This window comes from Rhopalosiphum maidis, chromosome 1 (genome assembly GCF_003676215.2).
Source record: "Rhopalosiphum maidis isolate BTI-1 chromosome 1, ASM367621v3, whole genome shotgun sequence".
NCBI lineage: Eukaryota > Metazoa > Arthropoda > Insecta > Hemiptera > Aphididae > Rhopalosiphum > Rhopalosiphum maidis.
Genome location: NC_040877.1, coordinates 27,008,167 through 27,029,252, shown reverse-complemented (window position 1 = coordinate 27,029,252; position 21,086 = coordinate 27,008,167). Strand labels below are relative to the sequence as shown.

The 21,086-nt window shown below is 32.6% G+C and overlaps 4 protein-coding genes across 4 annotated transcripts; 3 read left to right on the top strand and 1 right to left on the bottom strand.

Moving 5' to 3' along the window:
• The first annotated feature begins 1,707 nt into the window (after positions 1–1,707).
• Positions 1,708–4,849, top strand: LOC113560560. Its single transcript, XM_026966507.1, has 4 exons — positions 1,708–1,722; positions 2,758–2,910; positions 3,236–3,430; positions 4,748–4,849. Exons 1-4 carry the CDS (start codon positions 1,708–1,710, stop codon positions 4,847–4,849), a joined length of 465 nt encoding a protein of 154 aa, XP_026822308.1.
• Positions 4,850–5,885: 1,036 nt separating this feature from the next.
• LOC113550386 (ubiquitin-like protein 4A) lies at positions 5,886–8,665 on the top strand. Its single transcript, XM_026952166.1, has 3 exons — positions 5,886–6,284; positions 8,075–8,180; positions 8,303–8,665. Exons 1-3 carry the CDS (start codon positions 6,237–6,239, stop codon positions 8,566–8,568), a joined length of 420 nt encoding a protein of 139 aa, XP_026807967.1. The 5' UTR covers positions 5,886–6,236; the 3' UTR covers positions 8,569–8,665.
• On the top strand, positions 6,283–7,786 carry LOC113550379 (presenilin homolog). The gene has a single exon (XM_026952155.1). It carries the CDS (start codon positions 6,419–6,421, stop codon positions 7,616–7,618), a length of 1,200 nt encoding a protein of 399 aa, XP_026807956.1. The 5' UTR covers positions 6,283–6,418; the 3' UTR covers positions 7,619–7,786.
• A 55-nt stretch (positions 8,666–8,720) lies between the features above and the next one.
• LOC113550372 (methionine aminopeptidase 2) lies at positions 8,721–11,749 on the bottom strand. Its single transcript, XM_026952144.1, has 8 exons — positions 11,419–11,749; positions 11,147–11,359; positions 10,407–10,549; positions 10,105–10,342; positions 9,954–10,048; positions 9,753–9,894; positions 9,034–9,339; positions 8,721–8,958 (listed from the first exon to the last, which is right to left on the bottom strand). Exons 1-8 carry the CDS (start codon positions 11,570–11,572, stop codon positions 8,837–8,839), a joined length of 1,413 nt encoding a protein of 470 aa, XP_026807945.1. The 5' UTR covers positions 11,573–11,749; the 3' UTR covers positions 8,721–8,836.
• Between the last annotated feature and the right edge of the window lie 9,337 nt (positions 11,750–21,086).

Sequence of the window (21,086 nt, the reverse complement as noted above, 5' to 3'; positions counted from 1 at the left end):
TATGATTCATCATTTAAATGTTGTTCAATCTCGTCATATATTTCATCAAATTCTTTGATAGTATCATAAATTAAATGTAAATATTCTTTTAATAAGGCAAAACTATAGATTTTATATTGAGAAAAACAGGCTAAAATTTTTTTTTTAAATTTAGATTTTATCATTTGCCATAAAAACTATAGTAATTTTACTTTGTATAGATAAATTTATTTTATTTTGTTTTTTGAAAATAGTAACTAAGTTGTAGTAACCAAATTTTATCAGTAACTCTGAGTAATAAATTAAATGGGTGATGTTGGGCGAAAAAAACATAGATACTTCCCAAATATATCTTCACAAAAAATTATGAACAGTTTTGTGTTCAATGACCAATATTTCATGACATTTATAATTTTCATTGCTTCATGAAGGATATTTTTAAGGAGTATTGGCATTATTCATAACAAGTGCTTGATGATTTGTTATTAGTCCTTTAAATCCCGAAACGACACCAGAAATTTTTCCAACCATTTGAACCATTCTTTTCGCCCCATCTGTACAAATATCAATATAATATAATTAGATACTTATCCTAAGTTAAACCCCTTTATTTTAAAAAAAATTGTTCAATATACTATAGATTTCATGACTAATTGTATAAATGGATAAAGGCTGACATAATAATAGGTCTTCTGTCTTCTTCAAGAGACATTTACTATTTATACCTAACTAATACAAGAAATATAGCTAATCCAGAAACGTTAGTAAATTCATTCATTTAGTAAAGAAAAATTATAATATATCAGATGCCACGATACGTTATAAAGTTGGTTTTTATGGTTTTCAATTTAACTAGTAAGCATTATACGTATCAACAAATTTTTCTTAGTGGTGGTAAGAATGTTGGGATAATTTTGCTAAAAAATAATAGTTGTAATAATAATAGAACAGCGTACCTATGACCTATGTCCTATACTCCTATATATTATTTATGTTATGTAGTCACGGAACTTGGATCAGTGAAAAAACCTAGTTTATTAAAAAATAATTTTAGGTGAAATTTAAAGGCTTTAATTCATTTATTTCACACCTAAGTGCTATTAGTGGTTGCAACTATCGTGTTTAATGTTTTATTATCATTTTTGAAGAGTGAACCCGTTCTTTGAAGTAAGTACCTACCTATTAGTTAGCAGCTACTATATATAGGTAATATATAAGTTGCATAAAATTCATACCTATAGGTGGTATTGTCGTCATAGACATACCTATATACAACAGTTGTGTAAAGTATGAATTAAAGCGAAAAAGTAAATTTTTTTAAAAATACCTTTATCTAAATGAACAACAACAATATGCCTTTAAGATTTTTTCAATAAACGTTAAACCATAAAATGTACATATTTAAAATATGAAATCAGACTCCCGCAAAGCTCCCATGGCTCATTAGTCATTGTATATGTATATTAGTCATGCTTTTTTAGTCAACGCATGTCTATGCCATACATTAATAAATCTATGGTAGTTTATGACATTAATAAAAATAGAAAAAAAATCTATCGCTATAGTCTATGGCAATATTGTAGTAACAAGCCTAAAGCAAAAGAAAAAAAAATCTTATGACGAAATTTATATTGATTATTGACATCATATAAATATATAATTGTATTTTCTACACATTTTTTTTTTTTTTGTGAACCTACGCTAACAGGTATTTTCAAACGAGGCAATATGAACAACAAAATGGTAATACATAATTATAATATTATAAATGCAGTAGCGTAGCCAGGATTTTAGATTTCAAGTAGCGAGACACAACCATATAAAAATTACTGGATTGAAAACAATTATTTAGAGATTATTAAATTATTTTATTTTTTCTTCTAAAGTTTTCCGATGAATTTTTTTAATTTGAATATAAAATACAAGTTATAGGAGCAGTCCCCATTTTACACCACTCTCACGTCATAATGATGATAACTATAAACTAATGAATAATTGTAAAATAAGTGTAGGTACATATGTATTTTTTTATATAGATAATGCAAACATTATACTGATCAGATATCTCATCCATCTAAGATACCCAGTTAAGGTGAGCAAATGTACTAATTCTTACGATTTTGACTACAAATATTTATTTTAAAAAATTGAGCCTGTATATCTTTAATATTTTTAATATATATATATAGGTCTTATTTATATTTATCTTTAATATCTAATTTTAAAATAGAAATAGAAAATTTAAAATATCTGTAATGTATAACTCAAAAGAGTCATAATATTTTTAAAATAATATTATAATTGCATGGGTGAAAATTTCTATAATTTTTTTGTTTTAAAAAAGGTAGCCAGATAGGTACACCAAAATTAAATAACTCAAAATTCAGATAATTGATTTTATAAAAATTGGTAATTTTTTTTTGTATTTTTTCTCATTTATTGACCCCCTCCAAAGTATCAATTTGATTTACTTTTGTACTAGAAATATATTGAAGTAAAAAAATCTAAGAATTTTTTCTGCTTCTAAAGGTGATAACAGTCTTGATGACTTTTTTTTTTAACGAACTGTCAAACATCTATTTTCCTTCTAACTACTGCGTAAGTACCTAATGACCAATATACCTACTATACATAATTAATTATATATTAATATAATAAACAGAATTTAATTTGCATAGAATTTATGTTTTAAATCCTTTTAAAGTCTTAAGTACAAATGAATGTATAATTAATAATTATCTCGGTCAAAATAAACTATTTTACTTTTCTTTAATTTAGAACTACCCATCACCTGACATGACTCCCGAACAACTCCAAAAACTTTTGCCCTATAAAAAGTCAGAAGATTCGATACATTTTAACCTACCAGATAATTTTGTTCCTGGATCCATAGCTTTCGCCAACTTTCCTGTTCGACCCAATACGCGTAAAGTAAGAATATTTTTGTTGATATTTATCTATAATTGTACATAGTTTAAAATAATACTATGTATATTATTAATTATTTTCTATTAGAGCACCTATCCCATATTATCCCCACAACAATATATTATTATTTTAAAGTCGAGTGTAGACTGACAGACTGTGGATCATCACATATTTATTATTAGAGTGGTCGATGAAGTTAGAATTCCTACCTCCGTACTCCATAGTTACTTTAAAATAGTAACAACAACAATCTTCTAAACACTTTTTTAGGCACCTTGCACTTATGAATTATTTATTTATTAATTGTTATTTCGTGTTTTAAATACAGCAAACAAATAAACCTATTAAAAAAACACATCACTCCACTTGGACTCAAAGTGAAGCAAAAAGGATCTATGTAAAAAAGACGATGAACTTATATCATTGGACACAGCCCGGACTCCCCACAGACTTTGTTCGAAAAATTATTTCAGATAGCTGGGATAATATGACCGTAGATGAAAAACAAGTGTACGAAAAACAGGTGAATAAATAAAAAAAAACTGGCATACATATTATTTTTCGGCTGTAGCCCATGAGCGCAAAATATGACCCAAATGCCACCCAAAAGTGCAAAAATAAATATTCCATAAGCACAAAAAAAAACCTTTTTAACAAACCCTAACATTTTACAAAATTAAATAAATTAAATTATTTTAGCAAAACCATATACATAGTTACTTTTACAATGATTTTTAAATGAGTTAAAATCTTTAAAATTAAAATTACATATTTTTTAATAATTATAGTTTAATTATAATGACTAATGAGTAACTTAAAATTGAAGTCCGCAGTTTTTAAGTAATCCAATCTGGAAATTGTTTTTCCTATGCACGAGTGCCATGTTTTTATATTGAAGTTAAAAAAAGATGCCTATCTGTCAAAACCTATATGAGCTAGAGAAAAGTGACATAAATTCAAAAAAACTTTTTTCATAGCACATAAATATATTTATATACATAATACATATTTATATATACATGTAGCTGATACCTGATTGATTGACATAGTATTAGGAGTTACAACGTACGACCGTAATCGATTAACAATTGAAAATTGTATATGTACCTATGTACATCATGTACTATTATCATTAGAAAAATTAACTTATTATTCATAACTAAAAAATAACTATAATTTTGGTGACATGTCACCCTCCTGCACCTTCTTATGGGTGCCCTTGTAAACGATAGAGACGGTATAGTTATCTTAAATGATTATCAACTGTCTCCGTAATTTGTCACGATAAAACACAATACGATAATTATAATACTAAATTTCAATTGAAATCAATCACTGTTGCTTTTGAATTATAAAAATATTGAATATAGAAAAAAAATAGCATCAAATTTTAAACTGTAACTTATAGTGTGACAGGTATAATATTTTATCTGTTAAGTTATATACAAATTACGATATTTAATACGTCTATAGTTAATTAATAAATAAATAATAGGTTATATTATGTAATTAATAATTATACCCATGAGTTTATGACATCATTTAATGTGTTTTATAGTTATATTTTTTTTTGTACAAATATTTCCTGGGGCCTGGACATAACGTACTTAAATTTAATCATACATTCCAATTTTTATCATGTCTTTTTGTTTCTATAAAATTTATAAGAATTTTTCAATAAATAATTTAGGTGACATTTCATAAGAAACTGAATCTTCCTAAAAATGTTTTGGGTGACCCCCCCAATTAGTGTGCCACTGTTTCAATGTATATAAAATAATTATAAATATATTAATTGCGTATCCTTATGTAAATAAAAATAAAACCTTTTTGTAAACAGGCTAACGGAGAGTATGGGCCCTTGATGGTTCACCCTCACTTGTCACTTATGTATCAGTGTGGACAGCTAGGAAAGTTTTCCAATCAATCAAAAAATACATAAAGGAGTTTCATAATAATTTAAAGTTATAATGTTAAATAACGCATATATATTAATTTATAATTATAATATTATTTTATTAATACAATAATACATTTTAATATTCCAACGTAAATCAATGTAAAATATTTTTTTTTTCTCATTAAAAGTCAATTGATCAGTATAATACACAGTGGTTTAATCTTTATTCAGTTTATTCATAAATATTGTACCTACATATTATTTTTTCAACATGTATTTAGTAAGTAAATAGACACTACACTCTGATTTAAATATCTTATACAATATAGGTACCTTGTACCTAAACCGAGTCCTTTCCCTTTCACATCCCAACCTTCAGTTCAAACTTTTTATCAAATGATCTTTTTGTTAGAGCTATGCGCAGTTTAAATGATAATAATGGTTCATAAAGGTATATGGCCTTAAATTTCTGTATTTTAGTGTTTTTATTTTTAATTAATATATATTATATTTTTTATTTACATCACTTTGAAATTTAATGTTTAACAATTATGTTTATATTATGTATTATCTATATTGTTAATTGTTATTATATGTAAAAAACCGATTGGCGTTTATATATCTATTATATCAATAAAATAAATAAAAAATAAAAATGTATACATAAAAATGAGTTATATTATTATATAGCGAATTTGAAAGCTACATTAAAATATAATACCAGATTTCTAATTAAAATTATTTTTTAATTGCAAGACCGATATACATATAACCATAGTCCCTAGCTTATTATTAGTTCAAAATTGTAATATTGGTAATGCTTTGTAACAATAAATTATAGCTAAATTGTCTTTATTACATCGAAACACTAAAATGTTTATTAAATAATAACCATATTCACGAATAAATATTATATTTATTAAAATCATAAACCGTGTACACAAATATGTACGATTGTTAACAGATTTAAACTTGCCGCTGCTTAGTAAAGTCCTAAGATTCATACAACATCCTTGCTTTTTGTATATTTTACAATAATCGATCAAATCGTTTAGAATAATAGCTGATGCATGCATCCTGCATGATCGTTTGCACTGACGCACAGACTGTACCTATCGTTTTATTTTATAAATTTCATATCACCCACTTCTCGTTCACGAAATCACAACTCGAGTCTTGACAGCCAGCCGCTACGGCTACGAGCTGTGATTTTAACTATTCCGGTTTTCAATAAACATATCGGAACTGTCGTGATCGAGTCCCGTCGTTTCGCTCGAATTGTGTATTTTAAACTTGGCAGGCAACGCGAAACCTCGCATGTCCACGATATGACGTTCTGAGATCGACCACATCTGACACTTCCTTATAATATATACATCAAGTATTGATTTTCGGTTTAAATGCAGTGATTGTTACACGGCCCGAAACAATGAAAATCAACATCAAGATACTTAACGGACAGGAATGTTCATTCGACGTGAGTATAGGCGCTTTTTAAACGATACGTTATTTTCTGTTACATTGTTGAGGAAGTGAGAACACGCGCTTAGATCTGTGTGCGTAGATTGAGGTTTACACTTTGGCGTCACCCCTCGTTTGTGTGTATTATTGATGCGCGACAGCAGTAGCAGGAGCAGCAGCAGTAGCAAGTCGCCGACACCTAGAGAAGCAGTTCCACTAATGGCCGCTGCGGCCCCCAGGGAAACGTCGCGCCGCGACTCGTTGACGGCCCAGGAAGAGGAAACGCTGAAGTACGGCGCCGAACATGTCATCAAACTGTTCGTGCCCGTGTCAATGTGTATGTTGGTGGTGGTAGCCACGATAAACTCGGTGTCGTTCTACAATGTCAAAGATGTGTACCTGGTGTACACACCGTTCCACGAAACCAGTCCTGAGCCTTCAACTAAGGTGTGGAACGCCGTGGCCAATTCGCTGATACTTATATCTGTTGTCATCGTCATGACAGTGTTCCTAATCGCATTGTACAAATATCGTTGCTATAAATTAATACATGGTTGGCTCATCATGTCGTCGTTGCTTCTCCTGTCCATGTTCACTTGTCTGTACATCGAGGAGATCTTACACACGTATAATATTCCCATGGATTATATAACATTTTTTTTGATAATCTGGAATATTGGTATGTTAGGCATGGTGTGTATACACTGGAAAGGCCCATTGCGACTCCAACAATCATACCTGATATTCATCGCTGCTCTCATGGCACTCGTGTTTATTAAATATATGCCTGAATGGACCACCTGGGTTGTGTTATTTGTTATATCTATTTGGGACTTGGTTGCTGTCCTCACTCCACGAGGACCTTTGCGCATACTGGTCGAATTGGCTGAGGAGCGCAATGAACAAATATTCCCAGCACTAATCTACTCGTCTACGGTTGTTTATATGATGAACCGTTCAGATAGTGTAGATAGTACTACAGACAGCCAAAACGGATTTACCAGGACATGGGTCGAAGAACACCAACAGCCTCAGACTGAAGAAGTTAGAGTTTGTAGAAGACTGATGGATGAAGAAGATAAAGGTGTCAAACTTGGATTAGGAGATTTCATATTTTACAGCGTTTTAGTGGGCAAAGCGTCATCTTATGGAGACTGGAATACTACATTAGCATGCTTTGTGGCTATACTTATCGGATTGTGCTTAACATTATTATTATTGGCTATATTTAGACGAGCTTTGCCCGCTTTACCAATATCAATTACTTTTGGACTTGTGTTCTATTTTGCTACTCGTGGACTTGTAAAACCGTTTGCAGATATGCTTGCCTCGCAACAAGTTTTTATATGATTTTAATTAATTAATTAATTTTTCTTATTATTGTATAACTAAAATGTGTACTATAAATAATAACAGTTACTATTAAAAAAAAAAAAAATACTTTTATAATTTTTTTTTATATTTATTAAGTATAATAATATGCAATTTAAATAATATTTTAAATAAATGATTAATTATTAAAAGTTATTTTTTTTTCTGTATACTTTTTTGTTCCTTAATAATGCACGATTACATTGAGTTATTTTTAAGATTATTATGGTAATTAAGTGAATAAAAATATATATTATTTAGTTCAAATCTTGGATGACGTCATACATTTTATTAGTCAATTATATCACAAACAGTTTAAAATTATATGATTAATCCACATAAATATACATAGAGATTTTAATTGCCAATTATCTAATAGTTCTGTGATTCAGTTAAGTTTTTAATTGCATTTTAATGCGAAAAATTCATTTTTAGGTTCAAAGTGAGATGACAATAGCAGAGCTAAAAAATCATGTATTTGAAGCACTTAAGGTTCCTGTTAAAGATCAAAGATTATTGCTTACCGGTCGTCCTTTATGTGGTAATTATTTTTTAACTTCAAATTTTAAAATTCATTCATATAATATGTTATAGTTGATGTATTATAGCTTATAGTATATTATTTATAAGGGATAACCTTTTATTTTTTTTAAAAATATTTAGATGAAAAAACTTTAGTTGATTATCCACAAATAAAGGATGGTACCAGATTGAACTTAATTGTTAAGCAGCAAATTATTAAACCTGATGAATTAGAAGAAATGATCACTAAACATGTACGAGAACATTATAGCACAGAAGATACAGTCAAGGTATTAAAAGAATTCATGAAGGAATTTGATCGTTCTCTTACACAGTTTAGCTTAGACGACTACGAGCGTATGGCAGAATCTTTGTTAACCAACGATGAACAACAGAAGAGTCAATGATAACTGTTAAAGTATATGTAAAAAATACAAAAAGAGGAAACATAAATAAATTAAGTAATAAACCTATTTTTATCCACTTATTGATAATATTATAATATTGACTTGTAGTTCAGCAATTTTTTTGTATAGGGTTTTATAATACTATAATTTCGTAATATTAAATTGTTTTCATTTATTGATCACCAAAAAGTTGAAATTTTAAAATAACAATGTATTTGTTATGTCATTGGCGACATAATATTTGTATTGACTCAAATTATTAATAGAGTTAATAATCATCTCCTTTGCTTATAATTTCCTTACATGTTGGTCTAAGTACAATTGTGTGCTCAAATTGTGCTGTGTAACAGCCTTTGATATCACATAACGGTGGATAAGCGTCAAGAATTCCTGTACAAATAAATATTGCATGTGGTTAATAAAAAAGTAATACATTTTTTTTTTTAGACAAATATAAAAATATACCTTTATCGCATAAATCTTTTAGTGCCATTTGATATTTAGTTGCGCCCAACCTATCTAGCCAGCGTTTACAAAATGCCAAAGTACCGAAGTTCTTATTGACTGTACTGAGCAATTTTTGTGAAGCTTGAAGACGTAATGGTACAAATGGAGCATCAAAGTTCTTCATGTAATGTGATGTGTCCATATCATCACGGACAATACCACGTCCCGTGGAACCAAACGTTTCAATAGCATAGAACTCATTCTCCTCCATCATAGTGGCTTCACCACCTTTAACAATTGGTACAGTTTTTCCTGCATGTATTCCTATAAAAAAAAATAAGTAATAATATAAATCTGAGTAACCACAAATCTATTAATTATTAAAACAAAAGGATAGTGATGTTAGCTTGACAGTTGATTGGATTGTCATGAACACGATTAGTATGTTACAGTTGTGTTTAAATATTCAATAAGAAAGTGATGCTAAAGATTTTAAGCAGAAGTAAATTCCTATATTTTTTTAAAAGACCACTTGTTTAAATACAACATTTAATCACCCCTAAGAACACAAGTAATATCTTTAAATCTATGTAGTTGCAAATTTCAACATACTATGTTTTGAAGCGTTGAAACTATTTCAGTATAACAGTATTAAAAAAAACAAATAACTAAAGTATGTGTTGACAAGCTATAATATCTTAGTGATTTGAAATTATTAACATTAATTTTATATTTACTATATGCATCAATTGAATGGCCATTGAGATTTCTGATTGATTTAACAGGATACGTTTTACCATCAAGCTCAACTTCATAAGACTCCATCACTTCTTGAATTGCTTCACCAACTTCACAAAGTTTAACATCAATACCAGCAGCCTAATAAATTGTTATATAAAAGTTATATCATTTAATAAATATTAATCCTCTGAGTTTACTTTTATTCCAGTATTAGTTGCATCCCTCACAGCTTCTACAAGCTTATCATACTTAGGATTAAAAGTCAAAGTAAACGCACAATCAATTATACGACCTAAAAATAAAAATAAATTAAGCATAAAATTTAAGAGAAGAAAATATCAACCTTACCATTCACATGTGTGCCAAAATCAATTTTAGTGACATCATCATATAATAAAACTGTAGGGTCTCCCGCATTAGGAGTATAATGTGCTGCACAATTATTTCTTGAGCATCCTGTGGGAAAAGCTAAACCAGCTTTAAGTCCATCTTCTCCAATTAAAGCTCTTGAACATCGTTCTAACTCTTCACAAATTTCAATCATAGTCATACCTGGTTTCACCCAGCTTTGAATATGTTTTCGTACCTAAAATATAAAAATTAATATTAAAGTAAGAATTGAACAACAGATAATAAATAAATAAATTTACTTGTCTATGAGCTTCAGCTGCTCGCCTAGCATCATTGTAATCATCATACTTTGATCTTTCTATTGCTCGTTTCTCTTCACTTGTTATTCGCTGTTTACCCATACGGCCATCATATTCAACTTCTTGACCTAATGGATACTCACCTGTAATAATTAATATATCCTAATTAGTTAGTTACAAGATAAATAGATATTAAATACCAATATTTTAATTTATTTTATTGATAGTTAATATTATATTATCATAAACAATAATAATTATTAACAATTAAATAAATTTAAATAATTTTCACTAATATTTCATAATTTAAAACAAATTAACATTTTAAATTTATAAAATATGAGGCACCATGTTGTGTTTACATAAGATTAATCTTATCTTACACATTATAGAATAAATAACAATCATCCGACCATGATTACAAGATCACACCACTTTAATTTACTGAGTGATTAGATATTAGGTTTAAACATATATATTAGGTTTTTAATTAAGTTAATAGATTAATGAATATTATTATTCTTAGTTTAAAAATATTGAGTACTAATTAAAAACTTGATGTTTACTAAAATAATTTTAAAAAAAAATGATGAAATTAATTTTCTTAGCTTATTTATTTTACTCCTAAAGAAAGGAATTAAGCCATTCTATAAATATCACAAACAAAAAGTTTAAATTTTAATAATCCATTAAATTTAAAGAAAAGTTATTTTAAAATTAATAACTTTAAAGTTAATTACTTGTTGGGAAGAGTTCGTGTATGGGGACAGATGGAGGATCAGTTTGTTTTTTTTCTTTTGACTCTGGTTCATCGACTTTGGTTTCCTTCTTTTTATTACGGCGCCTGGACTTTTTCTTTTCGCCTTCAGCTTCATCATCCATATTAATATTGGTTACACCACTAGTTACTTCTTTTTCTACTTCATCTTTTTCTTTTATATCTGTCACATCATCTAAACATGCACATGGTAAAATGTAAAAATTAAAAAATAATTTTTTTTTATACACTTACCGCTAGTTTGCGCTTTCTTCTTCCTTCGCTTCCTCTTTTTCTTTGTGATTGTAGGTCCATCTTCGACATCTTCTTCTAATTCGTCATCATCAAACTCTTCCTCAGTCTTCTTTGATACATTTGACTTCCCAACATCGTCCAATACAGCAGCCATTTCTCTGTGCGTGGTGATGTCAACAATCAACAACGGTTAATAAAATAGCAAATCCTAATTTTAATTTCAAACTAACTGAACTACTATTAGATATAGACCATAAAACCGATCAGAACATTCAGAACGACTGATTTCAAATACTTAATGTACTACACCACTCGAAACTTGTCGTTTTGATAAAACATTTGTTTTTTTATTTTTTAGGTTATTTTACCGGTTATCAGCGTATTTAGTTCAACAAGGTTATCATTAAACACAGTGATACCCACACAAGGTTTATAGATTATACAGGTTGCCTCATACTGATACTTCGATAAAAGTGGAAGTGGGGGAAATTGTGCCATGACGTCACCCGTCGTACAAAATTGTTTGCTTGCTATAGCCATAGCTAATAAAGATATGGATAGGCCATAACAGTCTTATTAGCAGTCATGAAGGGGAACTACACGAACTAAGATATCTTAGTTCGTGGGGAACTATTGAGGCCAAATAAGTATAACTATATCACAGAACCTATACCGAATATCGACTATCATTATAAAAGAAGCCTCAATTGACTTCCCCTCCAGGCACACGGCCTCAAATATACTAAACATATGCTTCTCCTATCCATTTCTTTATTATTTATGACTATAGCACGTATAATGTTTACCAATTTTTTACAGGCTTGTTTACACTGTGGTGTGATTTTTTAATTTTTTATGCTCCTGGTATAAAATAAAAAATTTTATTATTGAGATTTTGTTGTTTTATATAATAAATTAGTTTGTTTTAATGGCAACCCCGAAATATAAAGGTGGTTAATGTTGTGCTTTGTGTAGTTGCCGTATGCTGTATACGATAACGTTAATAACTATTTACTATCCAGGCAAAGCCAAAAAATACTAGTATAACCGATTTGTCTTTTCACAGTGTGGTTTACATATTTAACTATGCAAGGTGTATCATGAAGTTCTAATAAGTTTTTGTACAAAAAATAAATAATTCAAAATCCCTAATTTATAATCATATTAAAAAAAAAAAATGGTTGTAACTTTTACAGTATTTAATTTGACTAATCCATTTTTGACTTATGAATGTTTAAAGATTCGTTCAACTTTCCGCTTCAATGCAATTTATTAAAACTATAAGTAAAAACCAGTAGTCAAAACGAAATTTTTAATTGGAGTTAAGAGGACTCATCACTCGCATGTGTTGTCTCCGTCTTATATAAGTGCATAACAGCAAATTCACGCTTAGCAGATTACGTGACACGTTTTGCTCCGTCAGTTTAAAAATTAGAGTGAATTGACTTATTATTAAACTTGATAGTGAGAACATTATCTGTATTCATATGTTGGTTTTTTTAGCAAGTTATGCAAATAAATAAAGCGTAAATTAAAAATACTCATAACTCACTTAAAACTAATTTTCAACAAATTACTCAAAAAAGAAGAGCAAAACCCTTAACTTCAAATCACAAGCTTCAAAAACTTTAAAAACTGAGGACTTAATTGTAGCCATTTATAATTATTGATATTATACTTTTGTTCAATAATATATTATACCTTTATACCCTTAACTATATTTGTACACTTAATTTAACAATTTGCAAAAAAAAATGTTTAGTACTTACCGTCACCCCTAGGTGAGAATACTTAAACCGGTACTGCTACCGTCATCGTAAGCCGCCGCCACGCACCAATGTTGTCAACCGCCACCGCCGAGTACGTTGACCTAATTACGTTATATTAGGACCGTACCGGCGACGCCGCAATCAGCTGTACAGCTGATAATCATTTGCGCGAGTGTAATCAAAATATCGCGCAAATTTAGTTTTTTTATTATATATATTTTTCACCTCCTCAACCAAATTTTCTCCGAGCATTCGTTCCGTATAACAAGTACAGGCTACCGTCTACGCAATAGTTTAACGTCCACATTTGTAATTTTATCACAATAAATATAACATGACAGGAAAATCGTTACAACAGTTAACGACGGCGGAGCTACGTAGCGCGTGTACGGCATGTGGAATAAGCATGTTCGGCTCTAAGCCGGATGTAATTATCAGGCTCGAGAACCATATTCGGGAAAGAGGTCAGGACCCCGCGATAGTCAGGTTCTATCCCGTGCAACCGTCAATCAACATATTGGCGGACGGTACGGTAGAGCTGCCGGACGCTTCCTCGACGCTGGTAGGCACGGAAGCCAACTGGGTCAACAGGTAGCCATCCGAGAATAACATTGCTGGCAATAGCGCAGGGCAGTCTTTCTCGGGTGGCAAGCCGGGACACAGCGGACACCAGCCGTCGGTGCGTCAGGGAGAACCCACAAACGCGGTGAACTCCGACATTTTTCAGACCGCGGTGGACCAATTGGCAATGCTGAAACTTACGATGTCACAAACGAACGACACAAAGTCGTTAGAGGCACGTTTGATGGCATTGGAGACAAGTATGACGCGTTTCTTCAAAGAAATGCGCAGTACAAGCTAACAACAAGCCACGCAGTCCCGCGGACCACCCGCCACCCAGCACCCGCACAAGTTAGCATCCGTTCACACGATAGTCATCAGTCAGGTAGATCGTCCTCGTACGATGAAGGCGGCGCACAACCCGGCGTTAGCCACGTCACCGCCATGAATGACCGAACGTTCTTCGCGCGCGATACGCACGTAGATTATACGGGTAGGGCGGATGAGGGTGCGTACAGCTACGGGTCATACGACGCACACCACAGGAAAGATCGGAAAGAACACCACACGTGTTGGACCAACGTATACCGCTAGCCTTTGCTTTCATTATTTTTTTTTGTCGTGGTTATAATATTTCGTCGGCAATAAAGACCTAGTGGTAAACATAATTTGATGTTTGTTATTTGTTTTGTGAACCAACCACCTCAACATACGAGTTGAACGGCGCACCGCGGAACACCAGTCATCAACCCCGCCTTCGCCGTGTCAAGAAATATTACTGATAACAGTGTATAATATACAAAATTGATAATAAAAATAAATAAATCTGCATCACCGGGCGCACCAATTGTTCTACGACGATCTCTTCAACGGCGTCAACTTCAGAAACAATTCAGCACGCACCAACGCCAGCCTTAAGACTAATTACGCAAAGTTGCGGGTCAAAGTGGTCAATTGAAAGCAAATCAACACGGCGCAAACGGAGGGCGAAGAGTACGCAAAGCCACCGAACAAGACCGTGCGTCGGCGCACAATATAACAGCAGCCGATCAAACGCATTATAATAAAAAAAAAGCTCACAGCACAACCGCGGCACGTTAAAAAACGTAATAATAAAATGTACACGTCTCGGCGAGCGTATAAAAAACACGTCTGCACGGATGACAAAAAACAATCGGAGCCGGCATAAGAAAACAGAGATAAAACGCTATTACGACCAGCTCTGCATACGGCGTTACCAACATTGACCGGTCAGTCTTGATCCAACATAAACTACTTTACAGAAGTTAATACACGAGATATAATAATTAAGTGAACCATTCAGGTTTGGTTATAAAATATTAATTTGACCATGAGGTCTTTACAACGACAAAAAATAAAACCTAATAGATTTGACCATGTGGTCTGGGGGAAAACATGAGTTATCGCGCATTAAATACAGAAAATGAGCCTAGCAATGTTAGCCAGGGAAAAAAACGGGTCAAGGAAACATATTTAAAAGGGGGGGGGGGTCACATAGGAGAAAATAATTATAACAATACCATAAGGGAATTCGACGGGTCTGCAAATAATAACAGTTTAAAAGTAAATACAATTTTAACAGCATGGGATTTGATTTTGGCACATGGCAGGTACACAAGTATAAGATATTTAATTGTAATATTTTTTAACATATTATATTTGATTTCGGCACATGGGTGAGTTATAGAAAATAGGAAAAAGATAATAAGTCGGGAAAGAGAAATAATATTTTTTTATGTCACTGAATGGTGAATTTTGTAAGGTAATATTAAAGAAATTTCGACGGATAAACAGTAGAGTTCACCCGTATGGCATATAATAATATACTCGTAATACAATTTTTGTTTTAATACGTGGCTCCGCGGGGTCCACGAACACTTTCGTGTCGTGACCACGGGGTTACCAGTATGAACGCATCGTATAGCACGTTCGATATATATATATATATGTATAGATTTATGTACATTTTAAACGTACACCAATACGGTATATTATTTTAATTTCGGAAGATGAGATTATAAGAGAAGAACGGAGTTAGATTGAGAAAGAAAAAAGGGAAATTGCGATCATTACATTTCGAGAAACAAAGGGGGGGGGGCAAAATGTGGTATACATTACGAGTACGACGACGACGACCGTCATCCCACCGTGGAGATGCTGCATTTGAGGTGTTGGCTTCTTCGACTCCCATGGCCCCACACGGTTGTACTTAGCCCATCATGATGCGTGGATGCACCGGTAAAAATTGTTTGTTTAAAAAAAAAGAAACCAAAGTGTTGGTTAAGATTGACCGGAGTATTTTGTTGAAACAAATTGGAGTCCGGGCGACTTGACTTGAAATACGTCTTTCAAAGTCGGCGGTCGTGGAAAAAGTAATTCGACTGTGTCGTCTCCGTTTGGCTAGTGGTGACAATTTGATGATAGTTTTTTGGAAAGAGAGTCCTTCGGTGTCGTCATATCGCGAGCTTTTGAGGTATATTGTACACATATTGGGGAACAGGTTGTCCTGTTGGCAAGTGCCGGTGGCCGAGGTAGCGGCAAGCAACGGCGACGACGGGAATCGGCTGCCATATCGACGCAATGGACACTGCTTGTGTGAGGGGTCAGGGGGACAGGTACTGCATAACAATGTTGTTTGTCATAATAATATTGAATTTGCGCGTATACGATAACAGATTATATAATGGGTTTGTCAAGTGTAATAATATAATAATATTTTAATAAAACAACCAAAAATTCCGTGACGTTACAAAGTATAACATAAATTTTAACAATAAAGTAAAATATTAAATAATACAAGTTTATTAAATATATAAAAAAACATTTTTCCTATACGTTGAAGTTATTAGGGAGCCTAACCCAGTGGGGGCGGCGAACTTCATAACGAACGTTATAGGGATAGACATTACTGGTCCCGTATGTCCTATAGACGAAGGAGAGAGGGTGGTGAGGCTCATAGCGTATGTAATAGGAATTAACGGGAGGAAGGGCACTGGGGGTCATGTACGTCATAGGAACGATGGTGAGAGGGTGGCGAGGCACAGCATCATGTACGTAATTGTCATCGGTCTCCGGATCTGATCGTTCTCTTGCCTGTAATTTTCTTGCTTTGATCTTTTCTTTTAATTTTAAAAGACTTTTCCGGGCGCGGGCTTGCTGCGCCTCCGTCTTTACCGTTAGCACCGTTGGTTTGCATGGTGCGGGTACTTGTACCGGCGACTCCACAGGCGTAATGCTGGTAGTCGCCGCCGGTACTTTCTCCTCCACGCAAACCAACGGTGTCGGTTCGGCCGGAGGCGTATAGCTGCTGCAAGACGTGTTCTCCGGATCTGATCGTTCTCTTGCCTGTAACTTTCTTGCTTTGATCTTTTCTTTTAATTTTAAAAGACTTTTCCGGGCGCGGGTTTGCTGCGCCTCCGTCTTTACCGTTAGCACCGTTGGTTTACATGGTGCGGGTACTTGTACCGGCGACTCCACAGGCGAAATGCTGATAGTCGCCGCCGGTACTTTCTCCTCCACGCAAACCAGCGGTGCTGTTTCGGCCGGAGGTGCAGTGTCTTGTGCCGGCTCTTTGATCTTCTTTGTGTCTGCAAACGACAGTTAGTTTAATGCAATTTTGTTTATTAAAATAGAATGTTGTGACGGAAAAAATTATCATAGCTGCTGTTCGTTGTGTTAAACTACCAAAAATACGCTCGCGCGTTCGTTGCGTAATTTTTTCCTTGTGAACTATCGATCGACACCCGTTCATATACAGTTAATAGTTTATAAAAAATATTATTAATAAGATACTTACGATTAAGTCGGTTCAGGTAACTTACTACGTAAGGTTTTAAAAAGTATAATATTGTTAGCATATTTTATATTATATTGTCAAAAATATATATATTTGAATATTCACCAATACGATCTGTACTTAACTAAATATTTTCTGTATAATTTTAATTTATATCACATTATTACATATGTTACCATGGAACTTAAAACTATATATTACTAAAATAATATGGGTTAATATCTTGGGTGAAAAATAGAATATAAATACATTATATAATATATTAAAATAAAAATCAAATATATCCGGAAACATAATCTGAATACTACTTTTGAACAATTAAGTACTTATGACTAATTAAAAATGGTAATAAGTCGTATATAATATTTAAGGCATTTTACATTTAACGTTACCTATAAATTATTATTATTAAAGCAAGTATAAGATACTATTAGGTGACAATTTTTTTTTATTTTCAGTCTATTTAAAAAATTTTTCATACTAGTATATTACTCAAAAATATTTTAACATTAGAAAACAATTGTAGACTAGAAAGTTAATATAAAAATTAATATACATTTATCGTAGGCATATATTCAAATCAAGAATTTTACTAAATGTCCAGGTAAATAATCAAAAAATTTAATTTTCATGCAATTTTACTATTCACCTAGGTACTAGATATTTAGATTTTAGTTAAATGTCGATTTCAAGTCATTCGAATAAATAAAAAAAAAATGAAACATTTTGTATTATTTTAACAATTGAACTACATTTTCTTATTAATTATTTATTACTTATAAATAAAAAATATCCTGAATACCTGGATTCAAATAAAATTTATTCACTATTGTAAAAAAGAAAATCACGTCATTATAGTAAATGTCGTAAGCGTATTCATAACGAGAAAAAAAGAAAGATCAGGGCGAATCATCTTCTAATAAAATTCAAATAATAATGTAAACCAAATTGTGGAGGTAGATCGAAAACACGTCCTCACTATTATCTATACACGGATAAGAGAACACACAAAATGTACTTCTACAAGTTTTGAACCTACCACTAATGGCACGCGAAAGACTATATGATGGTACGCGAAGGGCCATTTTTGGATAATAAACACATTCAATGATTTAATTCCTATCTTATTTTAAAAAACTAATAATTTGAATTTATTTAATAAATAATGTATTTTTTATTATTTTTAGGACCTTTATTTGTTTTTAGTTTATAAATGTATTTTTTTTCTACTTTTAAGAGAATTTATATACAAGCCCTACATCATGTGTATCTCATTATTTGGCTTGTCCGGCGCATTGTATCGACAATTTTACTACATGTATGCGTAGAGCAACACATAAATAATGATATTATAATGTCATCCAAGTGTTTCAACATACCTACTATCTGTAGCTGATTTAACTTATTCGGTAAAACGTATAAGTATTAAGTATACACCGTTAGCCGAGAATATAATAATTTATAGCTGAATAATCCATTAGTTGAAAGTCTTTTGATAAATAATGTTATAGGTAATTATCATGTTTCCTATAATTATAGCCCCCTAAAATTATATTTTAACTTATTGTGTTGTCATAGTCCCTCGAATGTGCTTTTTTTAAATCTTTCATTTTCCTTTACAAAGACTAATTTGTTTTGATTAAAATAATACATTTTGTTTTAAATTTTAGTTTAAATATTGTTGTTATAATTGAGTCAGATTTTCAAAAATTTATATTTTTTTCAATTATTTCATTATTAAAAATAAAATATGTTTTCTGAGCTCTTGAGCTGCTTTTTTTAATTGCTATTTTTTTTAAAAAAAAGTCCAATATTTGTATATATTTCTATGGAGTCTAAGACCGCGACGCGTTAGCATTTGTTGTCGAAGTCAGATGTAAGATCGACCTCGGCACTGGCCGACGACCGAAGATACAGGATGAAAAGATGGCTAACCACTAACTCCATTGAGATGAAACACGCGTATCACATTGTAATTATCACAGTCACAACAGAATATATAGGTGTAAACTATATGAATCTCGTTTATAGTACCGCCGTGTCACCGCAACTAGACGTCACTGCGTTCAAAGACATAAATTTGTATTGTGTTCCCATATCACACGATATTTGTTTTTTTTTTACTGTTACAATATCTTGTCGAGACGTCTCCGACACCGACATCGTATTTTTGACGATCGCAAAATATTATTTGCGATTTCAGATTTGGATCGGCTGCTCTATCGTCGTCGTATTATTTTTATGCATGCCCGATTGCGTTCCGCCCGCGATGCGACGCGTAAACGCCGTACACCTGGAAGTTTTTATTCTGACGTCAGTCCACCGCTTTATACGGCAACCTACTCGACGGTAAACGCTTTAGTACGTTATTTTTAATGTTCTTATCGTCGTTGTCCGGCTTTCTCGCCGGTTGTTCCATCGCCGCCCGCCAAACTTTTCTACCATTTGTCGTTACCTATTTGTACACGTACGCGCATAACTGCAGTACTGTCTGACTCCGACTATAATGTTATCTATATGACTTTTCGTGTCCATCAAGTCGTCGGTCGCATTGTTATGTAACGATTAATTGTCGAGCGGTCGTAAATTAGTAACCAGTGGCGGGGATAGGACGAGTCTCGCGAGTTCGGTCGTCACGATGCGATCAATCACTACGATGGGTTGACGGGCGCCCCGCTGTTTCGGCTCGCGTTCTTAACGATGGTGGACGTTGACGACGACGAACAGCGGTAGAATAGAATATAGCGGTACTGATGCGGTCAACGATTCCGCCTCGGCGGTACCAATACGTACACGTCCGACGTCGGCGCGCAACTCCGGCTGCAATACCGCAGATGACAGACGTGGTTGACTACTGCAGGACACGCCAGTGGCGAGTGGAGAGCATATTATCAGGACCACGGTACGTCGCAGCGCGGTCTTTCGACTCTCTTTTTCGTCGTGACCGCGGTCATCTGGTGGCCGCCGCTCCCGTAGGCTCAAGACATCTTCTCTCGTCCCGTGCCGTTTCGCGGTCTCCGTCGCTCTTCGAAGAGTCGTCATAACCGATGACCATATATATTTTGCCAAGCACTTTTGTAATTGATTTTGAGTATATTGGGTACATTTATAATTTTACATTTTTACGAAAGAACGTCATTGCGAGAACACAGAGGCGTAGCAAGGGTATTATGGCGAATGGCAAAGTGTGCCTATGAAAGTAGGATTTTTATTCTATCTTCAAAACGACACTTTTTTTTATTATACATTTTGAAATATGTATTATTTTGTTTAATTTTACTACGTGTGAATTTAATAGTGAAATAATTATGAATATACCAATAAAATTGTTCCATTAAATATCGTAATTATAACGCGTACAATATTATGTATAGATTTGTTAATTTATTTAATCTTTTTTCCAAGACTGCCAGGAGCACTAATGAGTCTTTTTCCACTACTGCCGTCTGCCAATATGTTACACAAGTTTAACAAATGGCTTACTCAAATGCTCTATTCTCTTAAAAAGGCATAAAATTATT